The sequence below is a fragment of the Phoca vitulina genome, unplaced genomic scaffold, assembly GCF_004348235.1.
Source record: "Phoca vitulina isolate PV1807 unplaced genomic scaffold, GSC_HSeal_1.0 scaffold7, whole genome shotgun sequence".
Lineage (NCBI taxonomy): Eukaryota > Metazoa > Chordata > Mammalia > Carnivora > Phocidae > Phoca > Phoca vitulina.
Genome location: NW_022589710.1, coordinates 44,289,724 through 44,311,646, shown reverse-complemented (window position 1 = coordinate 44,311,646; position 21,923 = coordinate 44,289,724). Strand labels below are relative to the sequence as shown.

The following is a 21,923-nucleotide window of genomic DNA, read 5'->3' as shown; positions in this document are numbered from 1 at the left end:
AATGAAAAAGGAAATGCGCCATCAGAGTAAGCAGTGCCCGGAGCGCCTCGCTAGCACCATGGCAACCGCTCGACCCCGCGAACCACGGGAGCGCGCGGAACTTGCGTCGTCAAGGCCACCGTTGCCATGGCTACGCTCAGCCGCGGGGGCGGGCCGCGGCGGACGCCGCTCCCGGAGCCGGCCCCGCCCCCCACTGCGGCAGGAACGCCTCCGCTGGCTGCGGGTCGGAAGACCTGGCTACCGAGCTGCGCCCCACCGCCGCAGCCCGCCGCAGCCCGCCGCTGCCTCCGCCGCCTGTAGCCTCGCTTCCCCGTCCTTCTGGCGCCTCCGCTGTCCGGCCTGTGTCCGCGGTCCTCAGCCGCCCTCGCCGCCTGGAGCCATCACTGCGTCTGCAAAGAAACCGCTTGCGGGCTGGCCTCGCCACCGCCGCTGAGACCTCAGAACTGTCTCTTCCTTCGGGGACGACACAGCCCTCGTCTGCAAAGCAGCCGCTCCTCTCCCGACTGAAGGCCGGGCTCCGACCGCGAACGCCGAACGTCTCCGGGAGGAGCCCCGAGTTCCCCGCGCCCCGGCTGCAGGGAGAAGGCGGCCACGCCCCGCGATCACACCCCGGCGCCTCTCCAGCCCCGCGCTTCAGCCTTCGCCACCCGCCCTCGCTCCTCGCCTTCTGCGCTGCGACGCGACACCCTGCCTGCAGGTGGGGGACCCGACCGGAGACGCAGGGTGGCGGCGGACGCGTGACTGACTGCTTGAGCCTCCCAGAGGCTTCGCTGCGAGAACGAGCCGGCAGACTGACTGACTTTGGGCGGGGGGCAGCGAAAGGACAAGAGCAGGACTCTGGTGTCATTTGTTAATTGTGATTGCGTGAAGCTTACCTCCCTCGGGCATATTGGGGGGAGTGTCTGCTGCTGTCCCTAAGTCCTAGAGCACAGGGAGCCACAGTCTAATCTGTATTTGTAGAATTGGGATCCTTGGTAGTTGGAAAAATGGCGATGACACTGTTGGAAGACTGGTGCAGGGGGATGGATGTGAACTCCCAGCGAGCCCTGCTGGTCTGGGGGATCCCAGTGAACTGTGATGAGGCTGAAATCGAAGAGACCCTCCAGGCTGCGATGCCCCAGGTGCCCTATCGAGTGCTTGGGAGAATGTTTTGGAGGGAAGAGAATGCGAAAGCAGCCTTGTTAGAGCTCACTGGCGCTGTCGATTACGCCGCGATCCCCAGGGAGATGCCCGGTAAAGGAGGGGTCTGGAAAGTGGTCTTTAAACCCCCGACTTCCGATGCTGAATTTTTAGAAAGGTTGCACCTCTTCCTAGCGAGAGAGGGGTGGACCGTGCAAGATGTTGCCCGCGTCCTTGGGTTTCAGAACCCCGCTCCGGCCCCAGGCCCAGATATGCCAGCGGAGATGCTAAACTATATTTTGGATAACGTTATTCAGCCTCTTGTTGAGTCCATATGGTACAAGAAGCTGACGCTGTTCTCCGGGAGGGACATCCCGGGGCCTGGGGAGGAGACCTTTGATCCCTGGCTGGAACACACCAATGAGGTCATAGAGGAGTGGCAGGTGTCTGATGTAGAAAAGAGGCGGCGGTTGATGGAGAGTCTTAGAGGCCCTGCCGCTGATGTCATCCGCATCCTCAAGACTAACAACCCTTCGATAACCACTGCCGAATGCCTGAAGGCGCTTGAGCAGGTGTTTGGGAGCGTCGAGAGCTCTAGGGATGCGCAGGTCAGGTTTCTGAACACTTACCAGAACCCGGGAGAAAAGTTATCTGCATATGTCATTCGTCTGGAGCCTCTTCTGCAGAAGGTGGTGGAGAAGGGGGCCATAGATAAAGATAACGTGAACCAGGCCCGCCTGGAGCAGGTCATTGCCGGGGCCAACCACAGCGGGGCCATCCGAAGGCAGCTGTGGCTGACAGGAGCTGCGGAAGGGCCTGCCCCTAACCTCTTCCAGCTGCTGGTGCAGATCCGCGAGGAGGAGGCCAAGGAGGAGGAGGAGGAGGCTGAGGCCGCCCTCCTGCAGTTAGGCCTGGAGGGGCACTTCTGAGGCCCAGGAGTTGGGCTGTAGTGCAGATGTAGATCCCAGCTGCTTTCCTTGTCTCCGTGCTGTCTCACAGGTGTGTGTCTTAGTTGTAAAGACTTCACCATGTTCTGTTGTTTGGGGGGGTGGGGGGAGTCAGGCCTGGGTATTCATGTAACACTAGTACAGTGGTGCCAGTGAGCCCCCGGAGCTGCTACAAGTGAGTCATCCTAGCCACAGTGCCAAGTAAAGACCTGCACACAGGTGCTCAGTGCGAGCTGTCGTGGCGGTCATCAGTTGTGAACCTGTGAATCCATGACACTGCCCACGGAGGTGAGCAGGTGGGAAACTGCATGTTCAGATGTTCAGGGCAGGGCCTGGCAACACAGGAAGTGTTCAGTAAATATATGAGCTGTCCTTACTAATATCATGAATAGTTTTTGTGTTTACAGTAAATTGCTCCTCATTTATATTAATGGAAAGAAATGTGACTTAATTAGATACTATTTATTCAGCCTTACAAATTTATTTTTCATCTTGAAACATCTGGATCAGTTTAATTGAAAAGTATTCTGAGACTATGGAATGGGGTGTTAGAAAAATACCACAATTCTAGAATTATGTAAATCAATTTTTCTCTGTACAAGATACAGAAATAAATTGCATGGGGAGGTTAATAAGAACCAGTTACAGTATCTGTTCCCCCATTTCAAATCTTTGTCATTGAATAGTTCTTGTTCATGCTGATTCTAAGTGTTCTAAATTTGAAGTTATCAAAATACATGTATATGAATAAAAGAATTTTAAAATTCTGTTGTCTTGTTTTTCTGACACATATACAAAATTTCAGTGTAATTAAGCTCTATATTCGCTTTTCTTAGGAAGACTTCCCCATGTCACTAAAAAAATCAAACTTCAATTACTTTAAGCTTTATAGCATACTGTGTAAGTATAAATTGCAGAACCTTTCAATGTATTCCATTTTTGCATGTTTTCTACAAGGCAAATGTTAGAAGGCTAAACAGATGTAAGTAAATATTAACTTACTATAAAATGTTAGGAAATACTGAAATGGGGATGTTATCTAGCAATGCTTTTTCTCCCCTTTTAAATCCCTTTTCAGCTAAAAATGTTTGTTTTGCTACAGAAATAATTCCTCATACCTGTTTAAAATGAATGTTTCAGATTTATAGCAGCCATTTTATATCCAGAGGATATAAACAGGGAAAGAGTTTAAAAACATGTTTGCAGAGAATCAGGGACTGAAGATGTTTGTCTTGAGATCCCAATAAATCCAGAAGTGGTTACATGAACATAAGAGTTCAGTGGGGTTTTCCCCTAGTAACAAGGCTTTAAAATTATAGCCAACCTATTTAACAATCTTAAGGCAAAAAAATTACCAAGGCTAATACTGGTATACAGTCTAAAAGATTTTTCTGTACACTCACTTATGTCCTCATCTTCCATATCAGGTCTGTTCCACCCTCACAGTCTTCTCCCAACACACATCTCCACATATTTGACCCTTAAAACAGATATGCAAGTCTTCGCTTCCCCCACCAAACATGTCCCCTCATTCCTCCACGCCCCAACTCACAGAGCCTCCCCCTCCATTCCCATCAGCATGGGCATGGCACTGGGTACACGCAGCCCCCTCACTTCTCAGAATCTTACCCGTACACACACACACACTCCCACCTCTCCCCCGCAGCACTCCATCGTACCCCACCCCACGCATACAGTGCAGCAGTCTCCCACCCCAACCATACATTCCTGTCTCTCCACACACGCGTGCACACGTGCTCCCACTGCTGCTCACACCAGCCGGCCACCACATATACACACATTCTCACCCATACATACTACATTCATAATAAAAGTGATTGCGGTCTTCATTTTTTTCACCCAATGTTATAGGCATCCTTCTATGTCTGTACGTAGGGATACACCTTTTTATAGCTGCAGAGTTGACTGCAATTTAGAAAGGAGGGTTATCACGTGGGATTCTTTTATTATATATAATAATTATATACCTACATATACATACATATATATTTATATAATACATATATATGGTATACATGTCAGGATTCTAGATAGCCACCCTTTATTCTAGAAAGTAATGAACTAAAAATAATGAGCTGTTTCTAACCTGAATTAAGGTTTTCTCTTTATAGGCTCAGAAATTAAAATCTGCTTTTTAAAGGAGGACAGCAGAAAAAAAATCCTTATAACCAAAAAACTGTGGAATAAAGAAGTAGAAACTGCACTACAGTACCATTCTGAGACCAAAATTATATTCAGCCGATAGCACAGAATATGTGCTAAGACAATGTGTAATGTTGCGGCTGTAACTGGGCTCTTCCCTGTTTCTTGTGCATCACAAAGGGGATGGCCAATGTCAGGTTATTCCAGACCACACATCAGGGGCCTATCAACCAATCTTAACCTTGTATACTACTAGTGAGGAGAGGACTAGGAATGGTCAAGTGCAGTAGTAACTTGCTGTCCTGGGAAGCACTCTTTCCAGGATACTAATCATTGAAATGGTGCCCAGAGAACTTACGGTGAAGACTTACAAACCTGGGAGAGGAGATTGTCATTGGTGGTGAACTACAGGAAAAACAAAAAACAAAAAACATAAAGAAATGAGTCAATCTCTCTTCCCCTCTCTTTCATACACATGCACACAAGCTGTGTGGAACGTTTGATCCAAAGACCAAATTTCTTCAGAATTGAACGTCATTGGAAGTTCATGTGGTTGCTCTGTACTAGCTAAAACTAATGGTCATATAACCAAAACAGATACATTTTTTTTATAAAATAACACAATTTATTACTATTTTAAAACATGTCTCACAAAATAACATTCAGAAACTCAACATTTCTAAATAATTTAACACAATAAGTTTAGTCATAAAGTCATGCTACAAAATTCCTGCATATAAAAGATTATTACCAAAGTATTAATAGATGTTAAAATGTTCTTCAGAATGGAGTTGGTTCTAGAGGCCAAAGATTCTGGAATGACGCTCGTTATCATGCTGACACCCTGGGAGAAGCAGCTAGCTATATGTATATGCTCTACAGCTACCAACTCACCAGTCTGTGGACGGGATTGATCCCTCCAGGCAACAGCACCTCAGAGGCAGGTACCCTGCAGAGCAAAGAAGCAAAGAACTTCCCACCCTTGTAACATGAGCCACAACTTAATTTAACCAACATCTAAATTAATTTTTCAAATCTAGATGTGGGAAAGATAACTCACAAAGTTCCTTTTCTGAGTAAGAGGATTCTACTTGACATATTCCCCAGAGGGATGACTGTCAATGTAGCAGACGTGGAAGGTGACACCAAGGAGGGAAACAGGGAAATCCTGACTCTGATTATGTCAACAGACAACTACTGCGCAGGAGCGCTTACAACGAGCAAGGATGAAGTTGGGTTCTCTAATATCCACATGCAGGCTAGGTACTTACCTGCCTGCCCTCTGGGAGTACTTTCCACCAACATCCAGTTCATAATTTTAAAGTGCAAATCTACTGCAAAATAGTTTACTCTCTACCACCCCCTTGTTAAATTTGCTGGAGCACAATTTGGTTGGCTGGTTCCCCTCCACTTTAGCCCAATATGGGAAATTAACTAGAATCCAGTTATGACTTCTCTAAGTGGCAAGAGAAAATTTTTCTTCGTTTAGAAAAAAGTAAGACTCAGTCTCATTTTTTCTTTCAGTCTTCTTCCTTTGTACTCACTACTTTATAAAAAGGCAGGAATGGAGATTTAGATGTGGGATTTCTAAAAGTTCAGTGATTTTTTTTAAACACACCCTTTTTTTTATTGCACCTATTTTATGGTTTTACAAAAACAAAAACAACAACCTCATGCTACAGTGAAGGTAAAGGAATATGGTCAAGTTAGCTGTGTCAGAAGCTCCAACTCCACTACACTGAATCTTGTTTTATATTTAATTATTCACAGACACATTAAGCAGCCTAAATAAAGAAAATGTGTGCCAAAGGAATTAATTTCAGTTAAAGGATAACTTTCAGTTCAGCAGTTAGTTTTTTCCCTTTACCAATACTTACAATGTAAGGTCTTCACAAACTGACAAACTGCAGTTAGAGAGACACTAACTACTCATATGATCAATATTTTGACACCCCCCCACACACACCAATTTTTAAAAGTTAATGATTAAATCCAATCTTTCTAGACCCTACACTTTTCCCATTTAGTCCTAAGAAAAACCCAGGTGGAAGGTTCTGGGTCAGAGAGATGATGATCTTCAATTCCACTTACACATCACCAATTCTGAGAATAAGTCAACAGTTACAATTAATTTCTTATTCCTTGTTACTCTACTTCAGACCACTGGTAAAAGGTATAAGAAGAAGCATCTATTCAAGCCAAAATTTCTTTTTCCTCACAAGAACCACATTTAAGTATCTTATAACCGTACCAAGTTAGTGACCAATTATCATGATCAGACATTCCTCTGATCACATTCAAAATTGGTGTCTACACCAGCTAACTTTCATATATGATTACCAAATTTTGCCAAATTTTATACAATATTTTTCTGTATTTAATGACTGCTACAGTCTGGAAAATCCTATGCATTAGTGGACAATGAATGAACACTTAAAGAATGAACACTTAAAGAATGGTCCATTTTCTAAAAGCACACTCAAAAAGTTCAACATTAGAGATAAAGAAAAATCTATCATAAAGTTGAATTCTGTTATAGTAAGACAGAGGTAGGTTAATAATCACTGTCCTAAGATAAGCAAGAATGCTAAGAAATAAAAGTTGAGACCCTGCTGAAAAATGTAAGTTGAACCTTCTAGCCCTGAGTTTCTAATGTTATATGAAAAATTATTAAAATGACCATTACAAAAAAGCAAAACACCAAGGACCATTTTCCTTCCATCCATGATTATTAAATACATCAGCTTCTCTCATACAACAACTCAGGTGGCATATAGGACTACAGAGTGAAAATAAATGCACCCTGGACAAAAGGAATGTTAGTATAAAGCACTGGTTCTTAACCAGGGGCGGATTTGTTCCTACCCCTCTGCCAGAGGGGACAGATGGTAATGTCTGAAGACATTTCTGGTTGTCACAACTAGACAGGGGGTTCTACTGGCATCTAGTGAAGCCAGAGATGGTGCTAAACATCCTGTAATACACAGGACAATATCATCCAACCCAAAATGTTAACAGTGCCAAGACTGAGAAACTCTGGTTTAAAGGAACAAAATCGTATGAACAGAGAACACAAAAACCTTTCAAGGTCTGACCAGGTAATACACCCATAAGCTTAGAGTTAGGGAACACAGAAAAGTTGAATTCCTTTGTAGACTAAAATCAAGTTACCTGTGAAAAATTAAAATGCTGAACTGATTCTAGAGCTCTACCATCATTATGAGAATAGAGGAAATTTAAATGAGCCACTAAAATGGCATAATGCTTTAAACCAGGAGCACAGAGAGAATCCATCTAATCCATAAACCAAAGGCATTTAATATCAGCTAAATTTGCAACAGTAAAGGATGACTTAAGGAATGACTGGAGAGAATGTTCTGAACTTATACACCCTTATCTTCCATTTTCTAATGGCATGGATTCTGGCTTTAATTCCATGAAAAGGATGCACAGAAGTCATTCAAATATTTGTTGAGTGAAACTAAGTATGAATTTTGTGTGAAATGAACACAGAAAAGCACCTTACATTTCTCTGAGAACTATCAGTGATTAAAAGACATTAAGAAACAAGGAGAAGCAGAAAAAATTCGTTTCTATATTACAGAATTCAGAAAACCACACACCAACACCGTAAGCCATTTTACAGATTCAATATGAAGTCATCCCTTCCTATTACATTCACTTCCAGAGTAACTTTTGAAAATATATCCATAAATAGTAAAATGGCTTCAAGCTTGCCTACTGGATGAATGCAAACTACAAGTGAAGAAGATCATCTTCCCTCCTAGTTTGGGGGACTTAAACATTACCACAGGGAATACTCATTGTCTACAGCTCACAAAAGAAATACCCAAAGGCTTTGAATGTATAAGCCAGAGTAAAGATTTCTTCCTATGAGATTATAAGGAAGAACTAAAAGGAAGCTAATAAAGTGTTGGACTAATTTTTCCTCTTGCTGTTTGTATTTAGAATTGATTGTCAAAGCAGTGGTCCCTTTAGATCAGAGTGACTCAGAGAAATCACGTAATTCCTACTTAAATGATAGCTGAAGTTTTCTGAAACCCAGGACTATGCAATCACTTTAAAAAAATGACTCTCTCCTCTTTGACTGATTTTACACAAGTAAATGGGGAAATAAGAATCAGTCTCTGGTTGAGGGACTTTAGGCACAATTTGGCAGAGCGCCTCTGACTTCTTTTCTGGAATCTGTCAGTAATTCAGTCATGACCTGCTATGGACTTCATCTGGTTACTGACTATACCTTGTACTTTCTAAAAAGATTTTTTTTCCTTACAAATTCTTAGCTCTGTATCCAACTATTGCTTTGCAATTTTGAGGTTAAGTCACCTACCATGCTTCATAGAGAAGGCGACCCTCAAAAATATTGCCATTTGCCTGGGATCCCATAATGAAATATCTCTTCTCTTTTCCCTCCACAATCACTTACATAGTTCATTTTAAGAGCTAACTTAGAAATGTTCTAAAAATATATTTTGAGATTCTAAATTTAATCTATTGAAAGGTATCAGATGCAGTCTTTTAAGTTCTATATCCTTATTTATAGCAATCACTTCTCCCAACATGAGGGTCCACAGAACAAAGTTATTAGAGAAAATTTTGATACATATGAATGGCCAACATTTAGGCTAGGAATTCAAATATAACTACTGTTTACATGTATTTCCTTATATAACATATAAGGGACTATAAACCAAAAAGTGTGCCTAAGATCAGGTCCACGTGAGTAACATGACCAGAGTAGTGGTCAAAGGAATGATCGTGACAGTCATTTTAACCACTGACCCAGATCACAGCATGACTGACTGTGCACAGTGACTCAAGTGGCCAGGTGTACAAACACAACCTAAATTCCAGTTGACAATGCACACATTTTTGGAAAAACAAATAAGTAAATATAACATGGGCTGTAAGGCCTCCAAGATATTAATTTTTCCTTTTTTCACCATAGCTTTTCCAATTGGACTTTGGGAGTCTTGGTTCTAGGACTGCTCTGTATTTCTTCTAAGAGGAACTCTTTCTGTCACCGTGCTGCCTTCTGAACCAAAAGCATGACACATTTGTGCTTCTGAGTCATAAGGACATGGACCTTCAGGAAAGATGGTCTACAGATTCAAAAGTTAAGTATATATATTTAAATGCCTGGTCTGAAAACAAACAAACAAACCCTAAACAAACTGAATAAAGAAGCATATTTGTTGTTCTTTGTTGTTAAAAATGACTGGTCTATAAAAGTTTTGGTAGATGGGGCCACATAGTACATAACTGGGACTGAAGACAAAAAATTGAAAATTCGAGTTTCTAAAAAAAGTACTAGAATGTATGAAGTTGGTGTTACTGTTTTGGGGGGAGAAACACTCAATAGGTTTAAAAAAAGATAGGAATGAGAGATTTGTTTTATCTTAAGAACCTTTTGCCCCACACAGGATCTTTAAAATAGACAATTATACAAAACTTATCTATTGTTCTTATGACATTTAAATAAGTTAACACAAAGCAGAAAACGTGGTGTTAGTTATCTTCTTCTTCATCCTCTTTAATTACTGGGGTACCTAAAATGAAAAAGAAAGTATTTCTGGTCATTCTCAACAGATTGCTAAAATTCTAAATGAAAATATTTTCCTGTTAACCTGAGAAGCTATGAGATGCTACGAAGTGTGCCATAATAAAAATAATCTCATAAAATAATCTCTTTAATTTCAAATTATCCAAAAAGCCTCTCAGGGAAATTCTCAAATGGATTAATATAAGTACTTATGAATATTTGGCTCCCCAAATGCAGAGTTGCAAATAAAATGCCTACAGGTGCCAGGCAGAAAAATAAAGCCCTATACCCAGTAAAAACTTTGTATGTTAAACACAAAGAAATATTCTTCATTTCTCACAATAAAATATGCAATCCCAGTGTTGCCAGAAATCTGAATTTTTATATTACTCTCCCAAATATTAAGCAATAGGGACAAATTTGGGAAAAAATAAAAAGAACCAAAGCACAAAAAACAAAACACATCTGCAGCCTGTCACTGGGCCAAGGGCCACCCATTTCTGAGCACTGGCATTTGAAGCCTGCCCACAATTTGACCCCAATCCACTGTTCTGTCTTAACTCCTCAGCCATGCACCTTCTTCACCAGCTAAACTGATCAATTCACTGTCTCCCAAACTCACCTTGCACAGGCCTACCTATGGACCCTTGTTCAACAGAGTTCCTCCATTTTGGAATGTCCTCCCACAACAACTCTCCTTCCATCTAAACCCCACCCTTAATAAGGAACCAACTCTAGTGCCTCTTCCTCTCTGATCCTTCCTTAATGAACATTTATGTTCTTTATGGTAGCGAGCAGAGTTTCATCTCTCTGTACTCCCCACACCATCTTTTCACAGGGGGAGAGTGAATGTGTTATTAGAGTATAACATACAAAGTACACAAATTATGTAAGTGTACAGATCGATAAATAAACACAAAGTGAACACATCTGGTAACCAGCACCAGAATAGGTAGAGAACATTATTAGAAGCCCCAAAACTTCCTCAGGCCCCCTTCCAGTCACTATCCCCCCACAAAAGGCATATTCTATCCTGATGTCTAACAACGTAGGTTATTTTGCCTGTTTTTGAAATTGATATGAACGAGATGGTATAACATACACACTCTGTCTGGCTTCTGTTGCTCAACATTATGTTTGCATGATCCATCTATATTGTGTGAAATTTGTAGTTCACTCATTCTCATTGCTGTTTAATATTACATTATATGAATATGTCATAATTTGTTCTATTGTTGATGGGCATTTGGGTTGTTTCCAATTCATAACTATTAAAATAGTGCTGCTAAGAACATTCTCATACATGTCATTTGGTAAACATATATATCCTTTTCTTTTGGGTATATAGCTAGGAGAAAAAGTGCTGGGTCATAATGGATATGTATGTAGAGCTTTTACAGATAATGCCAGTTTTCTAAAGTGGTTATACCAAGTTACATTACCATTTGGCAAGGTCTGAGAGTTCTAGTTCTCCACATCCCACTAATATTTGGCATTATCTTTTTCATTTTAGCTTTTTAAGATTCCCTAGTTTTGCTTATAAGCAACAGAAGAGGAGCAAAATAGGCAAGTTAGCAGCTGTAGCTGTCTCTGTTCTGGTCTATCCTATAGACCAAGCTGGATCGTAGGGGCTGTTCAGATTGCCCTGAGGTCAGTACTTGGTCCAAAAGGCTATAATGTGGCTTGGTCTACTCAGGGTCTACTTGAGGGGTTCTGTTCCATGTTTAAGGGAAGAGTTTTACTTCCTGTATGCAATCCTGAAAGAAGACAAATGACTTCAAATGGTTTCTAGAATCCAACCAAAGTTAAACATAAAAAAGCTGAAGTCCAAGACTCTAATGTCCTTACCCCCTTTTTTCTATTTTATTTTTAAATTGTGAAATATTCATTCATACAAATACAATATAAATAATTTAAGGACTAATAAAGCCAATGATTGTATACCCACTACCAATTTAGGAAATAGAATATTACCAGCATCTTAGAAACCTGTTTGCCTCTTCCCAATTATTCCTGTACCTCTCCACAAGAGATAATCTACAGTCTGTCATTTAACCCCTATGCATCCAGAAAAAAAAGAAAAGAACATTCTGCATGATTCCACTGATATAAAACTTTAGAAAATTCAAATTAATCTATAGAGGCAGAAAGCAATCAGTGATTGCTTTGGGAGGGATGATGCAAGGACCAGGAGAGAGGGATTACAAAGAGGCACAAGGATACTTTTGGGGGTGATGCATATGTTTATTCCCCTTTCTCCCCCAGCTTTATTGAGATATGACTGAGATAGCATTGTGTAAGTTTAAGGTATGAACGTGATGATTTGATACATATTATGGAATGATTACCACAATGTTAGGTAATACATTCATCACCTTACATTGTTACTTCTGTGTGTGTGTGTGTGTGTGTGTGTGTGTGTGTGTGTGTGGTGGTAACTTTTAAGATCCACTGTCTAAGCAACTTTCTAGTTGCTGTAAGACAGTATTGTTAACTATAGTCACCATCATATATTCACTATCTTAACTGTGGCGATGGTTTCAGAGGTGTATATGTATATCAAAACATACCAAATTATACACTTTAAATATGTGCAGTTAACTGTGTGTCAATTAAACTTCAATCAAGCTGTTAACATTTTTTAGGGTAGGAAAATAGATGGGTAAGAGCTTTTCACATCAATAATTCTCAATTAGAGGACAGATGAGCACATATCTTCCAGGGAGGCATATTGGAATCACCTGTGAAACTTTTTCAAACTATAGAGACCTCTTCACTCTCTCCCCAGAGATTCTAAAATATCCAATATCTTCATAGGGGTGCAGTCCCATTTAAGAACAACCACTGCAGTAAGCTGGGGTGGATAAAAGGGTTGTATACTGAAGCCTTGAAAGAGGTAGTAAGGGAGCAATGGGGAGACAAAGAATATAGGAAGGGTAGAATGACAAGGCAGCAGGGGTGGTAAAGAGAGAAGAGAAGGGCTGAGGGACATGGAGGCCTCAACCATAGACAACTAGGTCCTTTTGTTTTGGATGTGACTATCAGTATGAGTATGGTGCTGAAGACAGTAGGGCAAATATGTATTTGGTACATGGGATGATGATGATGATGATCACATAGCTGGATATTACTTATTTGTTTCTTCTAAGTATTTCCTTTCCCTCCATTCAATCAGGTAGCCTAGTCAGTTCTGGATCACTGCTTCGGGGGCAATGCGGAAAGTAGAGAAAGACCATCAGACTTACTGGATTTTGTCTTTGAAAAGCCTAAGAAGATCACTGGAAGACAGTTTGTGAGAAGATGCAGAAAAATGTGGAAAAGAGGGAGGGGGATAGTGATTCTCTTCAGATTAGAAAGGTTATTTCCCTGGGCTGGCAGAAAAGAGAGAAGTTTGTGGGTTCTGGAACAGTTGGGATCCTGGCCTGGCTTCCTGGGAGGAGGTAAGATCCAGAGAAGTCTGGGAGGGACTATTATCATTTTCAGTTTTTAGATTACAAAAGAACAAGGCTTGGTGAAATTAATTAACTAGCAAAATGACAAAAAAGCTATTAAGTGGTAGAACTAGAACTTGAACCCAGTCAGTCAGGGATATCTACTGACATTGACATCTATCTTAAATATTGGTTAACTAAAATTAGAGGGTAGGGGTAGAGAGAAAACTACAATTTTGATCCAGTTGTGAAAAAGCAACTGCTTACCATTTATGTCTAATTATTCTGCAAAATAATACCTTTGTGACTTGAGAACAAGCCTGGCTTTCTTAAAAATTTTTGGTCAAGGGATGATCTTATACCAGTCTAAGTATCCTAGGAGGTTTTCATCTCACCCAGACTCTAAAATTTCCTATGGAATGAAATGGCTTTGGAGATTAGAGACAACCTATTTCTTTCTTAGTTTTGCTCCTTTTCATGATTCCATGTCACAAATTCAATCCTTATGCCTAGAAAGCATTGCCCCAAACTAGCCCAGAATCACTCACCATCCAGCTTTTTCAGTTTGGGGACTCTCTTGGTCGCCTCTTCAATCCAGTTCCCGTCAGCAGAATGTTTCTCTTCCAAGGGATTGCCTACAAACACCAGGTCTTCCAGGCACGGCAATTCTGCCAGCTTCACAAATTCAGCTACAAGTACAAAGAATACATTCTATAATAAAATGGAAAATTCTCCTATTATGATTTTGGGGATTGAACTCCAGTATCACTAGCCCTCAGTTTGTGACTATTCAGAACAATTTGTTGTTTAAGATTTTGAAGAAAGTAAGGGAAATTATACCATATGAAGTCATTCTCTGAAGACATCACGGAAAGGGAAGGAAAAAGAAGACATACCTCTTCTACCTTTATGCTAGCCTAAGGACGGGATAAGAAAAGGAGATGAGGTTCAGAATCACAAAGAACAACATATCACTCTCCAGCGACAGGTCTTCTCTATGCTGTATTGCATCAGTATGGGTTAAATCAAATTTGTCTCCACCCATTCCCTCATCTTCGAATTCTTTATTTAAAAGAAGATTTATTTATTTGAGAGAGAGAGTCAGCATGGGGTAGGGGGCAGAGGGAGAGGGAGACACAGAATCTCAAGCAGACTCTACACTGAGCACGGAGCCTGATGTGGGGCTCAATCCCATGACCCCGAGATCATGACCTGAGCTGAAATCAAGAGTCGGAAGCTTAACCAGCTGAGCCACCCAGGTGCCCCTCATCTTTGAATTTTTTTTTTTAAGATTTACTTATTTATTTTAGAGAGAGAGAGAGCAGGGTGGAGGGGCAGAGGGAGAGGGAGACAGTCTTAAACAGACTCCCCACTGAGCACAGAGCCTGCAGGGCTTGATCTCACAACCCCGAGTTCATGACCTGAGCTGAAACCAAGAATCCAACACTTAACTGACCAAGCCACCCACATCCCTCATCTTTGAATTCTCAAAGCAACGCATTCACACACCTACTGAAGAACTCATTACACAGTTTATAAACTACTCTTTCCCCCTAAGTTGTGAATTCCTTGAAGGCATGGACAGTGCACTATTCAACTATGTATCTCAAGAGCCTGGCATAGCTCGTAACACTTAATAGGGCTTTGGTAAATGCTCAATGAATAATGTACTATAAAAAAACGAAGTCATGTAGATGGCAAATACATATTCCATCCAAGAATTATTAAATTTAAACTGATTCCATTCAGCCTTTGGACTATAATTTAATTTTTTTCCATGATGAAGAGGACCAGGATCTATTCAATATAATCATTTTAAGTAAATATTTAAATGTAAATTTCAAGCATTCAGCTGAAAGATAGGAACTCCTATAGCTATTTCCCTGTGTGCTTAGAAAGAAATGTCCCCATTTTGCATCTTGTTCTCTGTTGGGCTATTTTCTATAAACAGGAGGTAGAAGGTTAAAAAGAGCCAGCTTCAGCTTACCCCAGTCTTTCACTAGGTTATTAGACATGTAGAGAATCTTCAATTTCTTCATTACATGGATCCCTTTCAACTTCTCAATAAAATTGTAGGAGATCCACAGTTCTTCTAATGTGTCCCCTACTGCTTCCTGGAAAAGAAAGCAATTTTGGTTTACAAGCTTATTTTTCCTCTGTCCCCTTTCTTATAAACATAAAGACAATGGTCTTCAGAGAGAACTGAAACCCACCTGTCCATTGGCAGGGGGGCTGAGGCTATGTGGGAGTTTTTTCTCATTAAGGCAAGTACAACATTTTCTTCCTCTCTTCAAACTGATATGAACTAAGAATAGCTACTGAAATCACCAAAAGGGGAAATAATAGCACTATTTTATCATTTTTATTGAATTGTATAGATTTCAAATTATTTCCCTGTATTATATGATTTGATCCTTATAATATTTAAGATAGGCAAAGCAGCTTATTTGATTTCCATTATAGAGATTAAAGGCATTTTCTAAGATCACAACGCTATCAAATAATAGATCTAGGTCTAAATTTCAGGGTTTTTGTTTCAATATTTACTACAGAAACTTTCAAACACAAAAAGTTGAAAGAATCTTATAGCAAATATCTATGTATCTACTACCCAGATTCTACCATTAACATTTTACTATTCTTTTCCTATCACATATCTGTCCATCTATCCATCCACTATCTATCCATCAATTCCTCTTATTTTTTTGATGTATAAAATTCAGTTTAAAACCTACAGTCTTTCCATTACAGTATAAAGATCATGCTGGCTCCTAAATGCTAGATATAATCAATGTGGTACAAAGACTCTTCCTGCTTTTATAGACATAAGACAAAATGTAATGATTATTTTCTCTATAAAAAAGAAATGAGGGGGGCGCCTGGGTGGCTCAGTCGGTTAAGCAGCTGCCTTTGGCTCCGGTCATGATCCCAGGGTCCTGGGATTGAGCCCCACGTCGGGCTCCCTGCTTGGCGGAGAGCCTGCTTCTCCCTCTCCCTCTAACTGCTTCTCTGCCTACTTGTGCTCTCTCTCTGTCAAATAAATAAATAAAATTTAAAAAAAAAGAAATGAGGGGCACCTGGGTGGCTCAGTCAGTTAAGTGCCTGACTCCTGATTTCAGCTCAGGTCATGATCTCAGGGTTGTGAGATCAAGTCACGCATCAGGTTCCGCACTGGGCATGAAGCCTGCTTGGGATTCTTTCTCTCCCTCCCCCTTTGCCTGTCCCCCCCCCAAAAAAAAGTTCTAGGCAGGAACAATTACATGCTCAATTTCCTCCTATCCCAAAAGAATTTACCTACATCCACATGGTAACGTCTAGAATGTGGGGCCTAGGTCTATGTCCTGGTAACTTTCCCTTCAAAGACCACAGAGAAAATAAGTGTACCCTGGATAAAGATCCCTAATGGATTTTCCATACTGGTGGAACCAGGGGGAAGCCGAGAAGGGAGTGGCCTGAATTAGTCTGTGTGCCATCCCAACTCCCACAATTCATCATAGTTTCAACTTTCGGAGTTGAGAAGAAACACAATTCAAAGTAAAAAAAAAAAGTTTAAATCAGTATATCCTGGCACTCATATATCAGAACTTTGTGATTTAACCAAACCCCCTCATCTAGTAGTATTCTGATATCTTCTACCAAAGGACCTAATTAATATATCCTACCTTTCAGAAGAGGGGAATCAGTCTTCAAACAATTTAAGCTGTTTTGCATACATTTTCATCTCAATGCATCCCTAATCATCTCATGTTTCCAATTTAGAAAGTATGAGGTAGCAGGAAAAATACTGAGTAAATATGGATTAGAAGATTTAGGCTCAATTCTGGGTTCTGCTGCTTAGTTTTGTTTTAGTTTTGTTTTATGTGTGCACCTGAGGACTCTCGGTCAATTTCACATAGCCAATTTGATCAATTCTCCAAAGAGCCAATTTGCTGAATTTACTCGTTCACTGATTTACTGAAAAACTGTTCACTTATAAATTATAGCAATTTGTTTTATTTTTTTTTAAGATTTTATTTATTTATTTGACAGAGAGAGACACAGCGAGAGAAGGAACACAAGCAGGGGTACTGGGAGAGGGAGAAGCAGGCCTTCCGCGGAGCAGGGAGCCTGACGGGGGGGCTCGATCCCAGGACCCTGGGATCATGACCTGAGCCGAAGGCAGACGCTTAACGACTGAGCCACCCAGGCGCCCCAGCAATTCGTTTTAGATAGGATAAGATATGATATAAATTGGGGCGCCTGGGTGGCTCAGTCGGTTAAGCGGCTGCCTTTGGCTCGGGTCATGATTCCAGGGTCCTGGGATCGAGCCCCATGTTGGGCTCCCTGCTCAGCGGGGAGTCTGCTTCTCCCTCTGCCTCTGCCTCTCCCCCTGCTTGTGCTCTCTCTCTGTCAAATAAAGAAATAAAATCTTAAAAAAAAAAAAAAAGATATGTTATAAATTCCTTTAGACAGGGTAACTTTTGAAGATGTCTGTGATGTTTTATTCGAGTACTAATTTAGTTTTAGTTTAGTTTTCAGCCATTTGGATGTAACTGTTTTGCCATTACCAAATTGCAGTGCACTTGGGGACTTTGCTTGGCAATATGACTTTGTGGAATGAGAATTTCCTATGTATACTGACTTACTAATGTATAGATTTTGGATGCCCAGAGCATAGTTTTTTCAATATATTTTCAATCTATTCCACTGTCTATTGTACTTCTGTAAATGTAAGGATTTACTAACCAGCTCAATTAGATTACTATTTTTATGTGTTCTAATCATTTGAGAAGTGATTAGTGTCTAAATTATGAAACTGAATTCTACAAAGATGGACTGACAAAAACAATAGTTGAGATGAAACAGCTGTATATTAAGACTAAATTAAACCTTAAAGAAAAATTTTAAAGGTGTTGAAACCATTCCAAGCAACATAATTTTCTATATATTTGTAAGTAGGTAATAGTGATAAGATTTTGGTGAAGCAATCTGGTGACTATCAACTAGTAAACCTGGCTAAGTTTGTGTAAATCAGTTCAGTGGAATCTGTCATTAAATACACTGGCTCTTTGGAGAACTGGACATGGAGTAAACAGGTATTTAGCAAACTGGTCTGCTTCTGCATGCGAACAAATCATTCCTCCTCCTAGTTTCTTACTCTGTAAAATGAGGAGGTTGGCATATTGAGATACCATTTCACACTCATTAGGATGGCTACTATCAAGCAAATGGAAAGTAACAAGTGTTGGCAAGTATATGAAGAAATTGGAACCCTTGTGCACTACTGGTGGGAATGTAAAATGGTACAGCTACTACAGAACAGTTTGGTGGTTCCTCCAAAAATTAAAAAATATGATCCAGCATTCCCACTTCTTTTTTTTAAGATTTTATTTATTTATTTGCCAGAAAGAGAGAGAGCACAAACAGGGGGACTGGCAGGCAGAGGGAGAAGCAGGCTCCCTGCTAAGCAAGGAACCCAATGCGGGACTCAATCCCAGGGCCCTGGGATCATGACCTGAGCAGAAGGCAGCTATTTAATGAACTGAGCCACGCAGGCATTCTGGCATTCCCAATTCTGAGCATACACCCAAAAGAATCAGAAGCAGAGTTTTGAAGAGATATTTGGATACCAATGCTCACAGCAGCATTATTTACAATAGTCAAAAGGTGGAAGCATCCATTGGTGGATGAATGAATAAACAAAACATGGTATATACATACAATAGAATATTATTCATCCTTAAAATGGAAAGAAATTCTGATACACGCTACAACAAAATGAACCTTGAGGACATTATGCTAAGTGAAATAAGCCAGTCACATGAAGACAAATACTGTATGATTCCATTTACATGAGGTACGTATAGTAGTCACATTCATAGACAGAAAGTAGAATGGGGGTTTTAGAACTGAGGGGAGGGGACAAGGAAATTATTGTTCAATGGGTACAGAGGTGCAGTTTTACCAGCTGAAAAGAGTTCCGGAGATAGACAGCATTGATGGTTGCACAATAATACAAATATACTTAATACCATTGAACTGTACACTTAAAAATGGCTACCATGGTAAATTTTATGTTATGTGTATTTTGCCACAATAAAAAAAAGGAAAAGAAATGAGGAGGTGGGACAAGAAGTTCTCTAAGATCCCTTTCAGCTATTAAAGTTTATGATTCTTTGAGGTCAACAAACCACTATGTACTGAAAACAAAAAAAATGTCTGTTCCGTAAATAGTATTACATTGGAAGTTACAGGAATGGGAAGGGCTTAATGAAGTTCTGTAAAACCTCCATTTTGGACCACATAAAATTATGATGATGATTATTGTTTGCTTTTTATATAAAGTAATGAATTCAGATAACATAATGTTGCTTAGAAGTCTTTAGGAAGATCTGGGGGGCGCCTGGGTGGCTCAGTCGTTAAACGTCTGCTTTCCGCTCAGGTCATGATCCCAGGGTCCTGGGATCGAGCCGGACATTGGGCTCCCTGCTCTGCAGGAAGCCTGCTTCTCCCTCTCCCACTCCCCCTGCTTGTGTTCCCTCTCTGGCTGTGTCTCTTTGTCAAATAAATAAATAAAATCTTAAAAAAAAAAAAAAAAGAGGGGCGCCTGGGTGGCTCAGTCATTAAGCGTCTGCTTTCGGCTCAGGTCGTGATCCTGGGGTCCTGGGATTGAGCCCCGCGTCGGGCTCCCTGCTCAACCGGGAGTCTGCTTCTGCCTCTCCCACTCCCCCTGCTTGTGTTCCCTCTCTCGCTCTCTCTCTCTGTCAAATAAATAAATAAAATCTTAAAAAAAAAAAAAGTTTTTAAGAAGATCTGATTCATAAACAGTCAAGAACTGTTCGTAGGCAATTGATTATAAATATACAAAACAAATAGCTTTTATATTATAAACAGGAAGTGAATAGAGAGAAATTACCTCATTCATCGTAGCAACAAAAAATATAAATTACCTGGGAATACATTTTTGTAAGAAGTGTACAGGCCTTATAGGAATTAAAACTAAAATTCTACTGAAAGACATAAAAAAAATCTGAATAAATCTGCCTATGAGGAAAGTCTCATTATTATAAAGATATCAATTTTCTCCAAATCAATCTATAAATTCAATGTAATTCTAAGGCTTCCAAAGGGAATTTATTTTTGTGAACTTGATAAACTGATTTTCAAGTTTCTCTCGAAGAGTAAATGTCTAAGAAAAGCCAACAAACATTTTGAACAAAGAAAGAGGACTTATCCAAATAGGTATCAAAACATATTATAAAGCTAAAGAAAATTAAAGCAGCATGATATTGGAACTGGAATATATAAGTAAAACAACAAATAGAAAGAAACTTGGCCATCCAGGAACCCACCCATGCATACACAGAGTTTAGTAGGAGGCATTTACAGTGGGAAAAGGAGATTTTTCAACATATGGTTAACCATTTGAAGGAAAAAAAATAAGGTTTGATACCTGCCTCATACAACATATAAAAATAAACTCCAGATGGATTAAAGATATAAACTTTAAAAATTTACACTTAAAAAAACTACAGAAGTACTAGAAGAAAATATAACACTATATCTAGAAGTAAAGACCTTCTATACAAGATACAAAACATAGAAGTCATAAAGTTTGACAAATAAATTTGACAATTTTTTTTTTAAAGATTTTATTTATTTATTTGACAGAGAGGGATAGTGAGAGCAGGAACACAAGCAGGGGGAGTGGGAGAGGGAGAAGCAGGCTCCCTGCAGAGCAGGGAGCCCGATGCAGGGCTCAATCCAGGACCCTGGGATCATGACCTGAGCCGAAGGCAGACGCTTAATGACTGAGCCACGCAGGCACCCCAAATTTGACAAATTTTAAAATTCCATTTGGCAACTACAAATAAAGTAAAAAGACAAGGGACAAACTAAGAAAAATACATTTAATAATTCTGAAAACTGGGTTCCCTGGCTGGCTCAGAGGGGCATGTGGCTCTTGATCTCAGGGTTGTGAGTTTGAGCCCCTTGGTTGGGTGTAGGGAGTACTTAAAAATAAAATCTTAAAAAAAAATCTGAAAACTGTTTGCATTAAATTGAAGTGTGGAATCTGGAATCAGATTGCCTAGATTTGACTATCTTGGCCAAGTCCTCCACCCCTTCCCTCTTCTTCCCTCCTACCCTCCGCCACTCTTCCATCATTTTCTTTTTTGTTTATCTGTTCATCCATAGAGGTACACTTGGGTTGCTTCCATCTTTTGGTTACTGTGAATAATGCTGCTATAAACATGGGTAAACAAATATTTTCCTTGTATTTTAGGGGGAATCATCTGTTTGTTTCTTTTTGGGTAAAGAGTAACATACAAGATAACAACAAACAAACAAACAAACAAAAAACCCCACACAGTACAAATAAGCATAAAAAGAAAAGTGTTTCACACCCCACAACTCTTCCTTTCTGCAGAGGCAACAGCTATCACCAGAAATATTTGTGTATGTGTGTGTGTGTGTGTGTGTAACATATTTGGTCCAACATCTTTGTTCATGTATGTGAGTATGAAAAACTCCTAGATATAGAATAGCTGGGACAAGGTAAATACATATTGAAGACTGTGATAGCTACTACAAACTGCCGGTCTCAGCAACAGTGTTTAAGAGTGCCTGTTCACTATACTTGGGCACTTTACATAAATACCTGAGACCAAGTGTCTTTATCCTGAAATGAGGATTTTTTTTTTTAATCTTAAAATGAGGACA

The 21,923-nt window shown here is 40.1% G+C and overlaps 2 protein-coding genes across 2 annotated transcripts in view; one reads left to right on the top strand and one right to left on the bottom strand.

Moving 5' to 3' along the window:
* Positions 1-210: 210 nt before the first annotated feature.
* On the top strand, positions 211-2,834 carry PNMA1 (PNMA family member 1). Its single transcript, XM_032405531.1, has one exon. It carries the CDS (start codon positions 987-989, stop codon positions 2,046-2,048), a length of 1,062 nt encoding a protein of 353 aa, XP_032261422.1. The 5' UTR covers positions 211-986; the 3' UTR covers positions 2,049-2,834.
* A 1,226-nt stretch (positions 2,835-4,060) lies between these two features.
* Positions 4,061-21,923, bottom strand: part of DNAL1 (dynein axonemal light chain 1) — a 40,862-nt gene continuing 22,999 nt past the window's right edge. The window contains exons 6-8 of the mRNA XM_032405530.1: positions 15,211-15,337; positions 13,772-13,912; positions 4,061-9,799 (exon numbers count right to left, since the gene is read on the bottom strand). Of these exons, the coding sequence (XP_032261421.1) occupies positions 9,759-9,799; positions 13,772-13,912; positions 15,211-15,337 (309 nt within the window). The 3' untranslated portion in view covers positions 4,061-9,758. The remainder of the gene's footprint in view (positions 9,800-13,771; positions 13,913-15,210; positions 15,338-21,923) is intronic.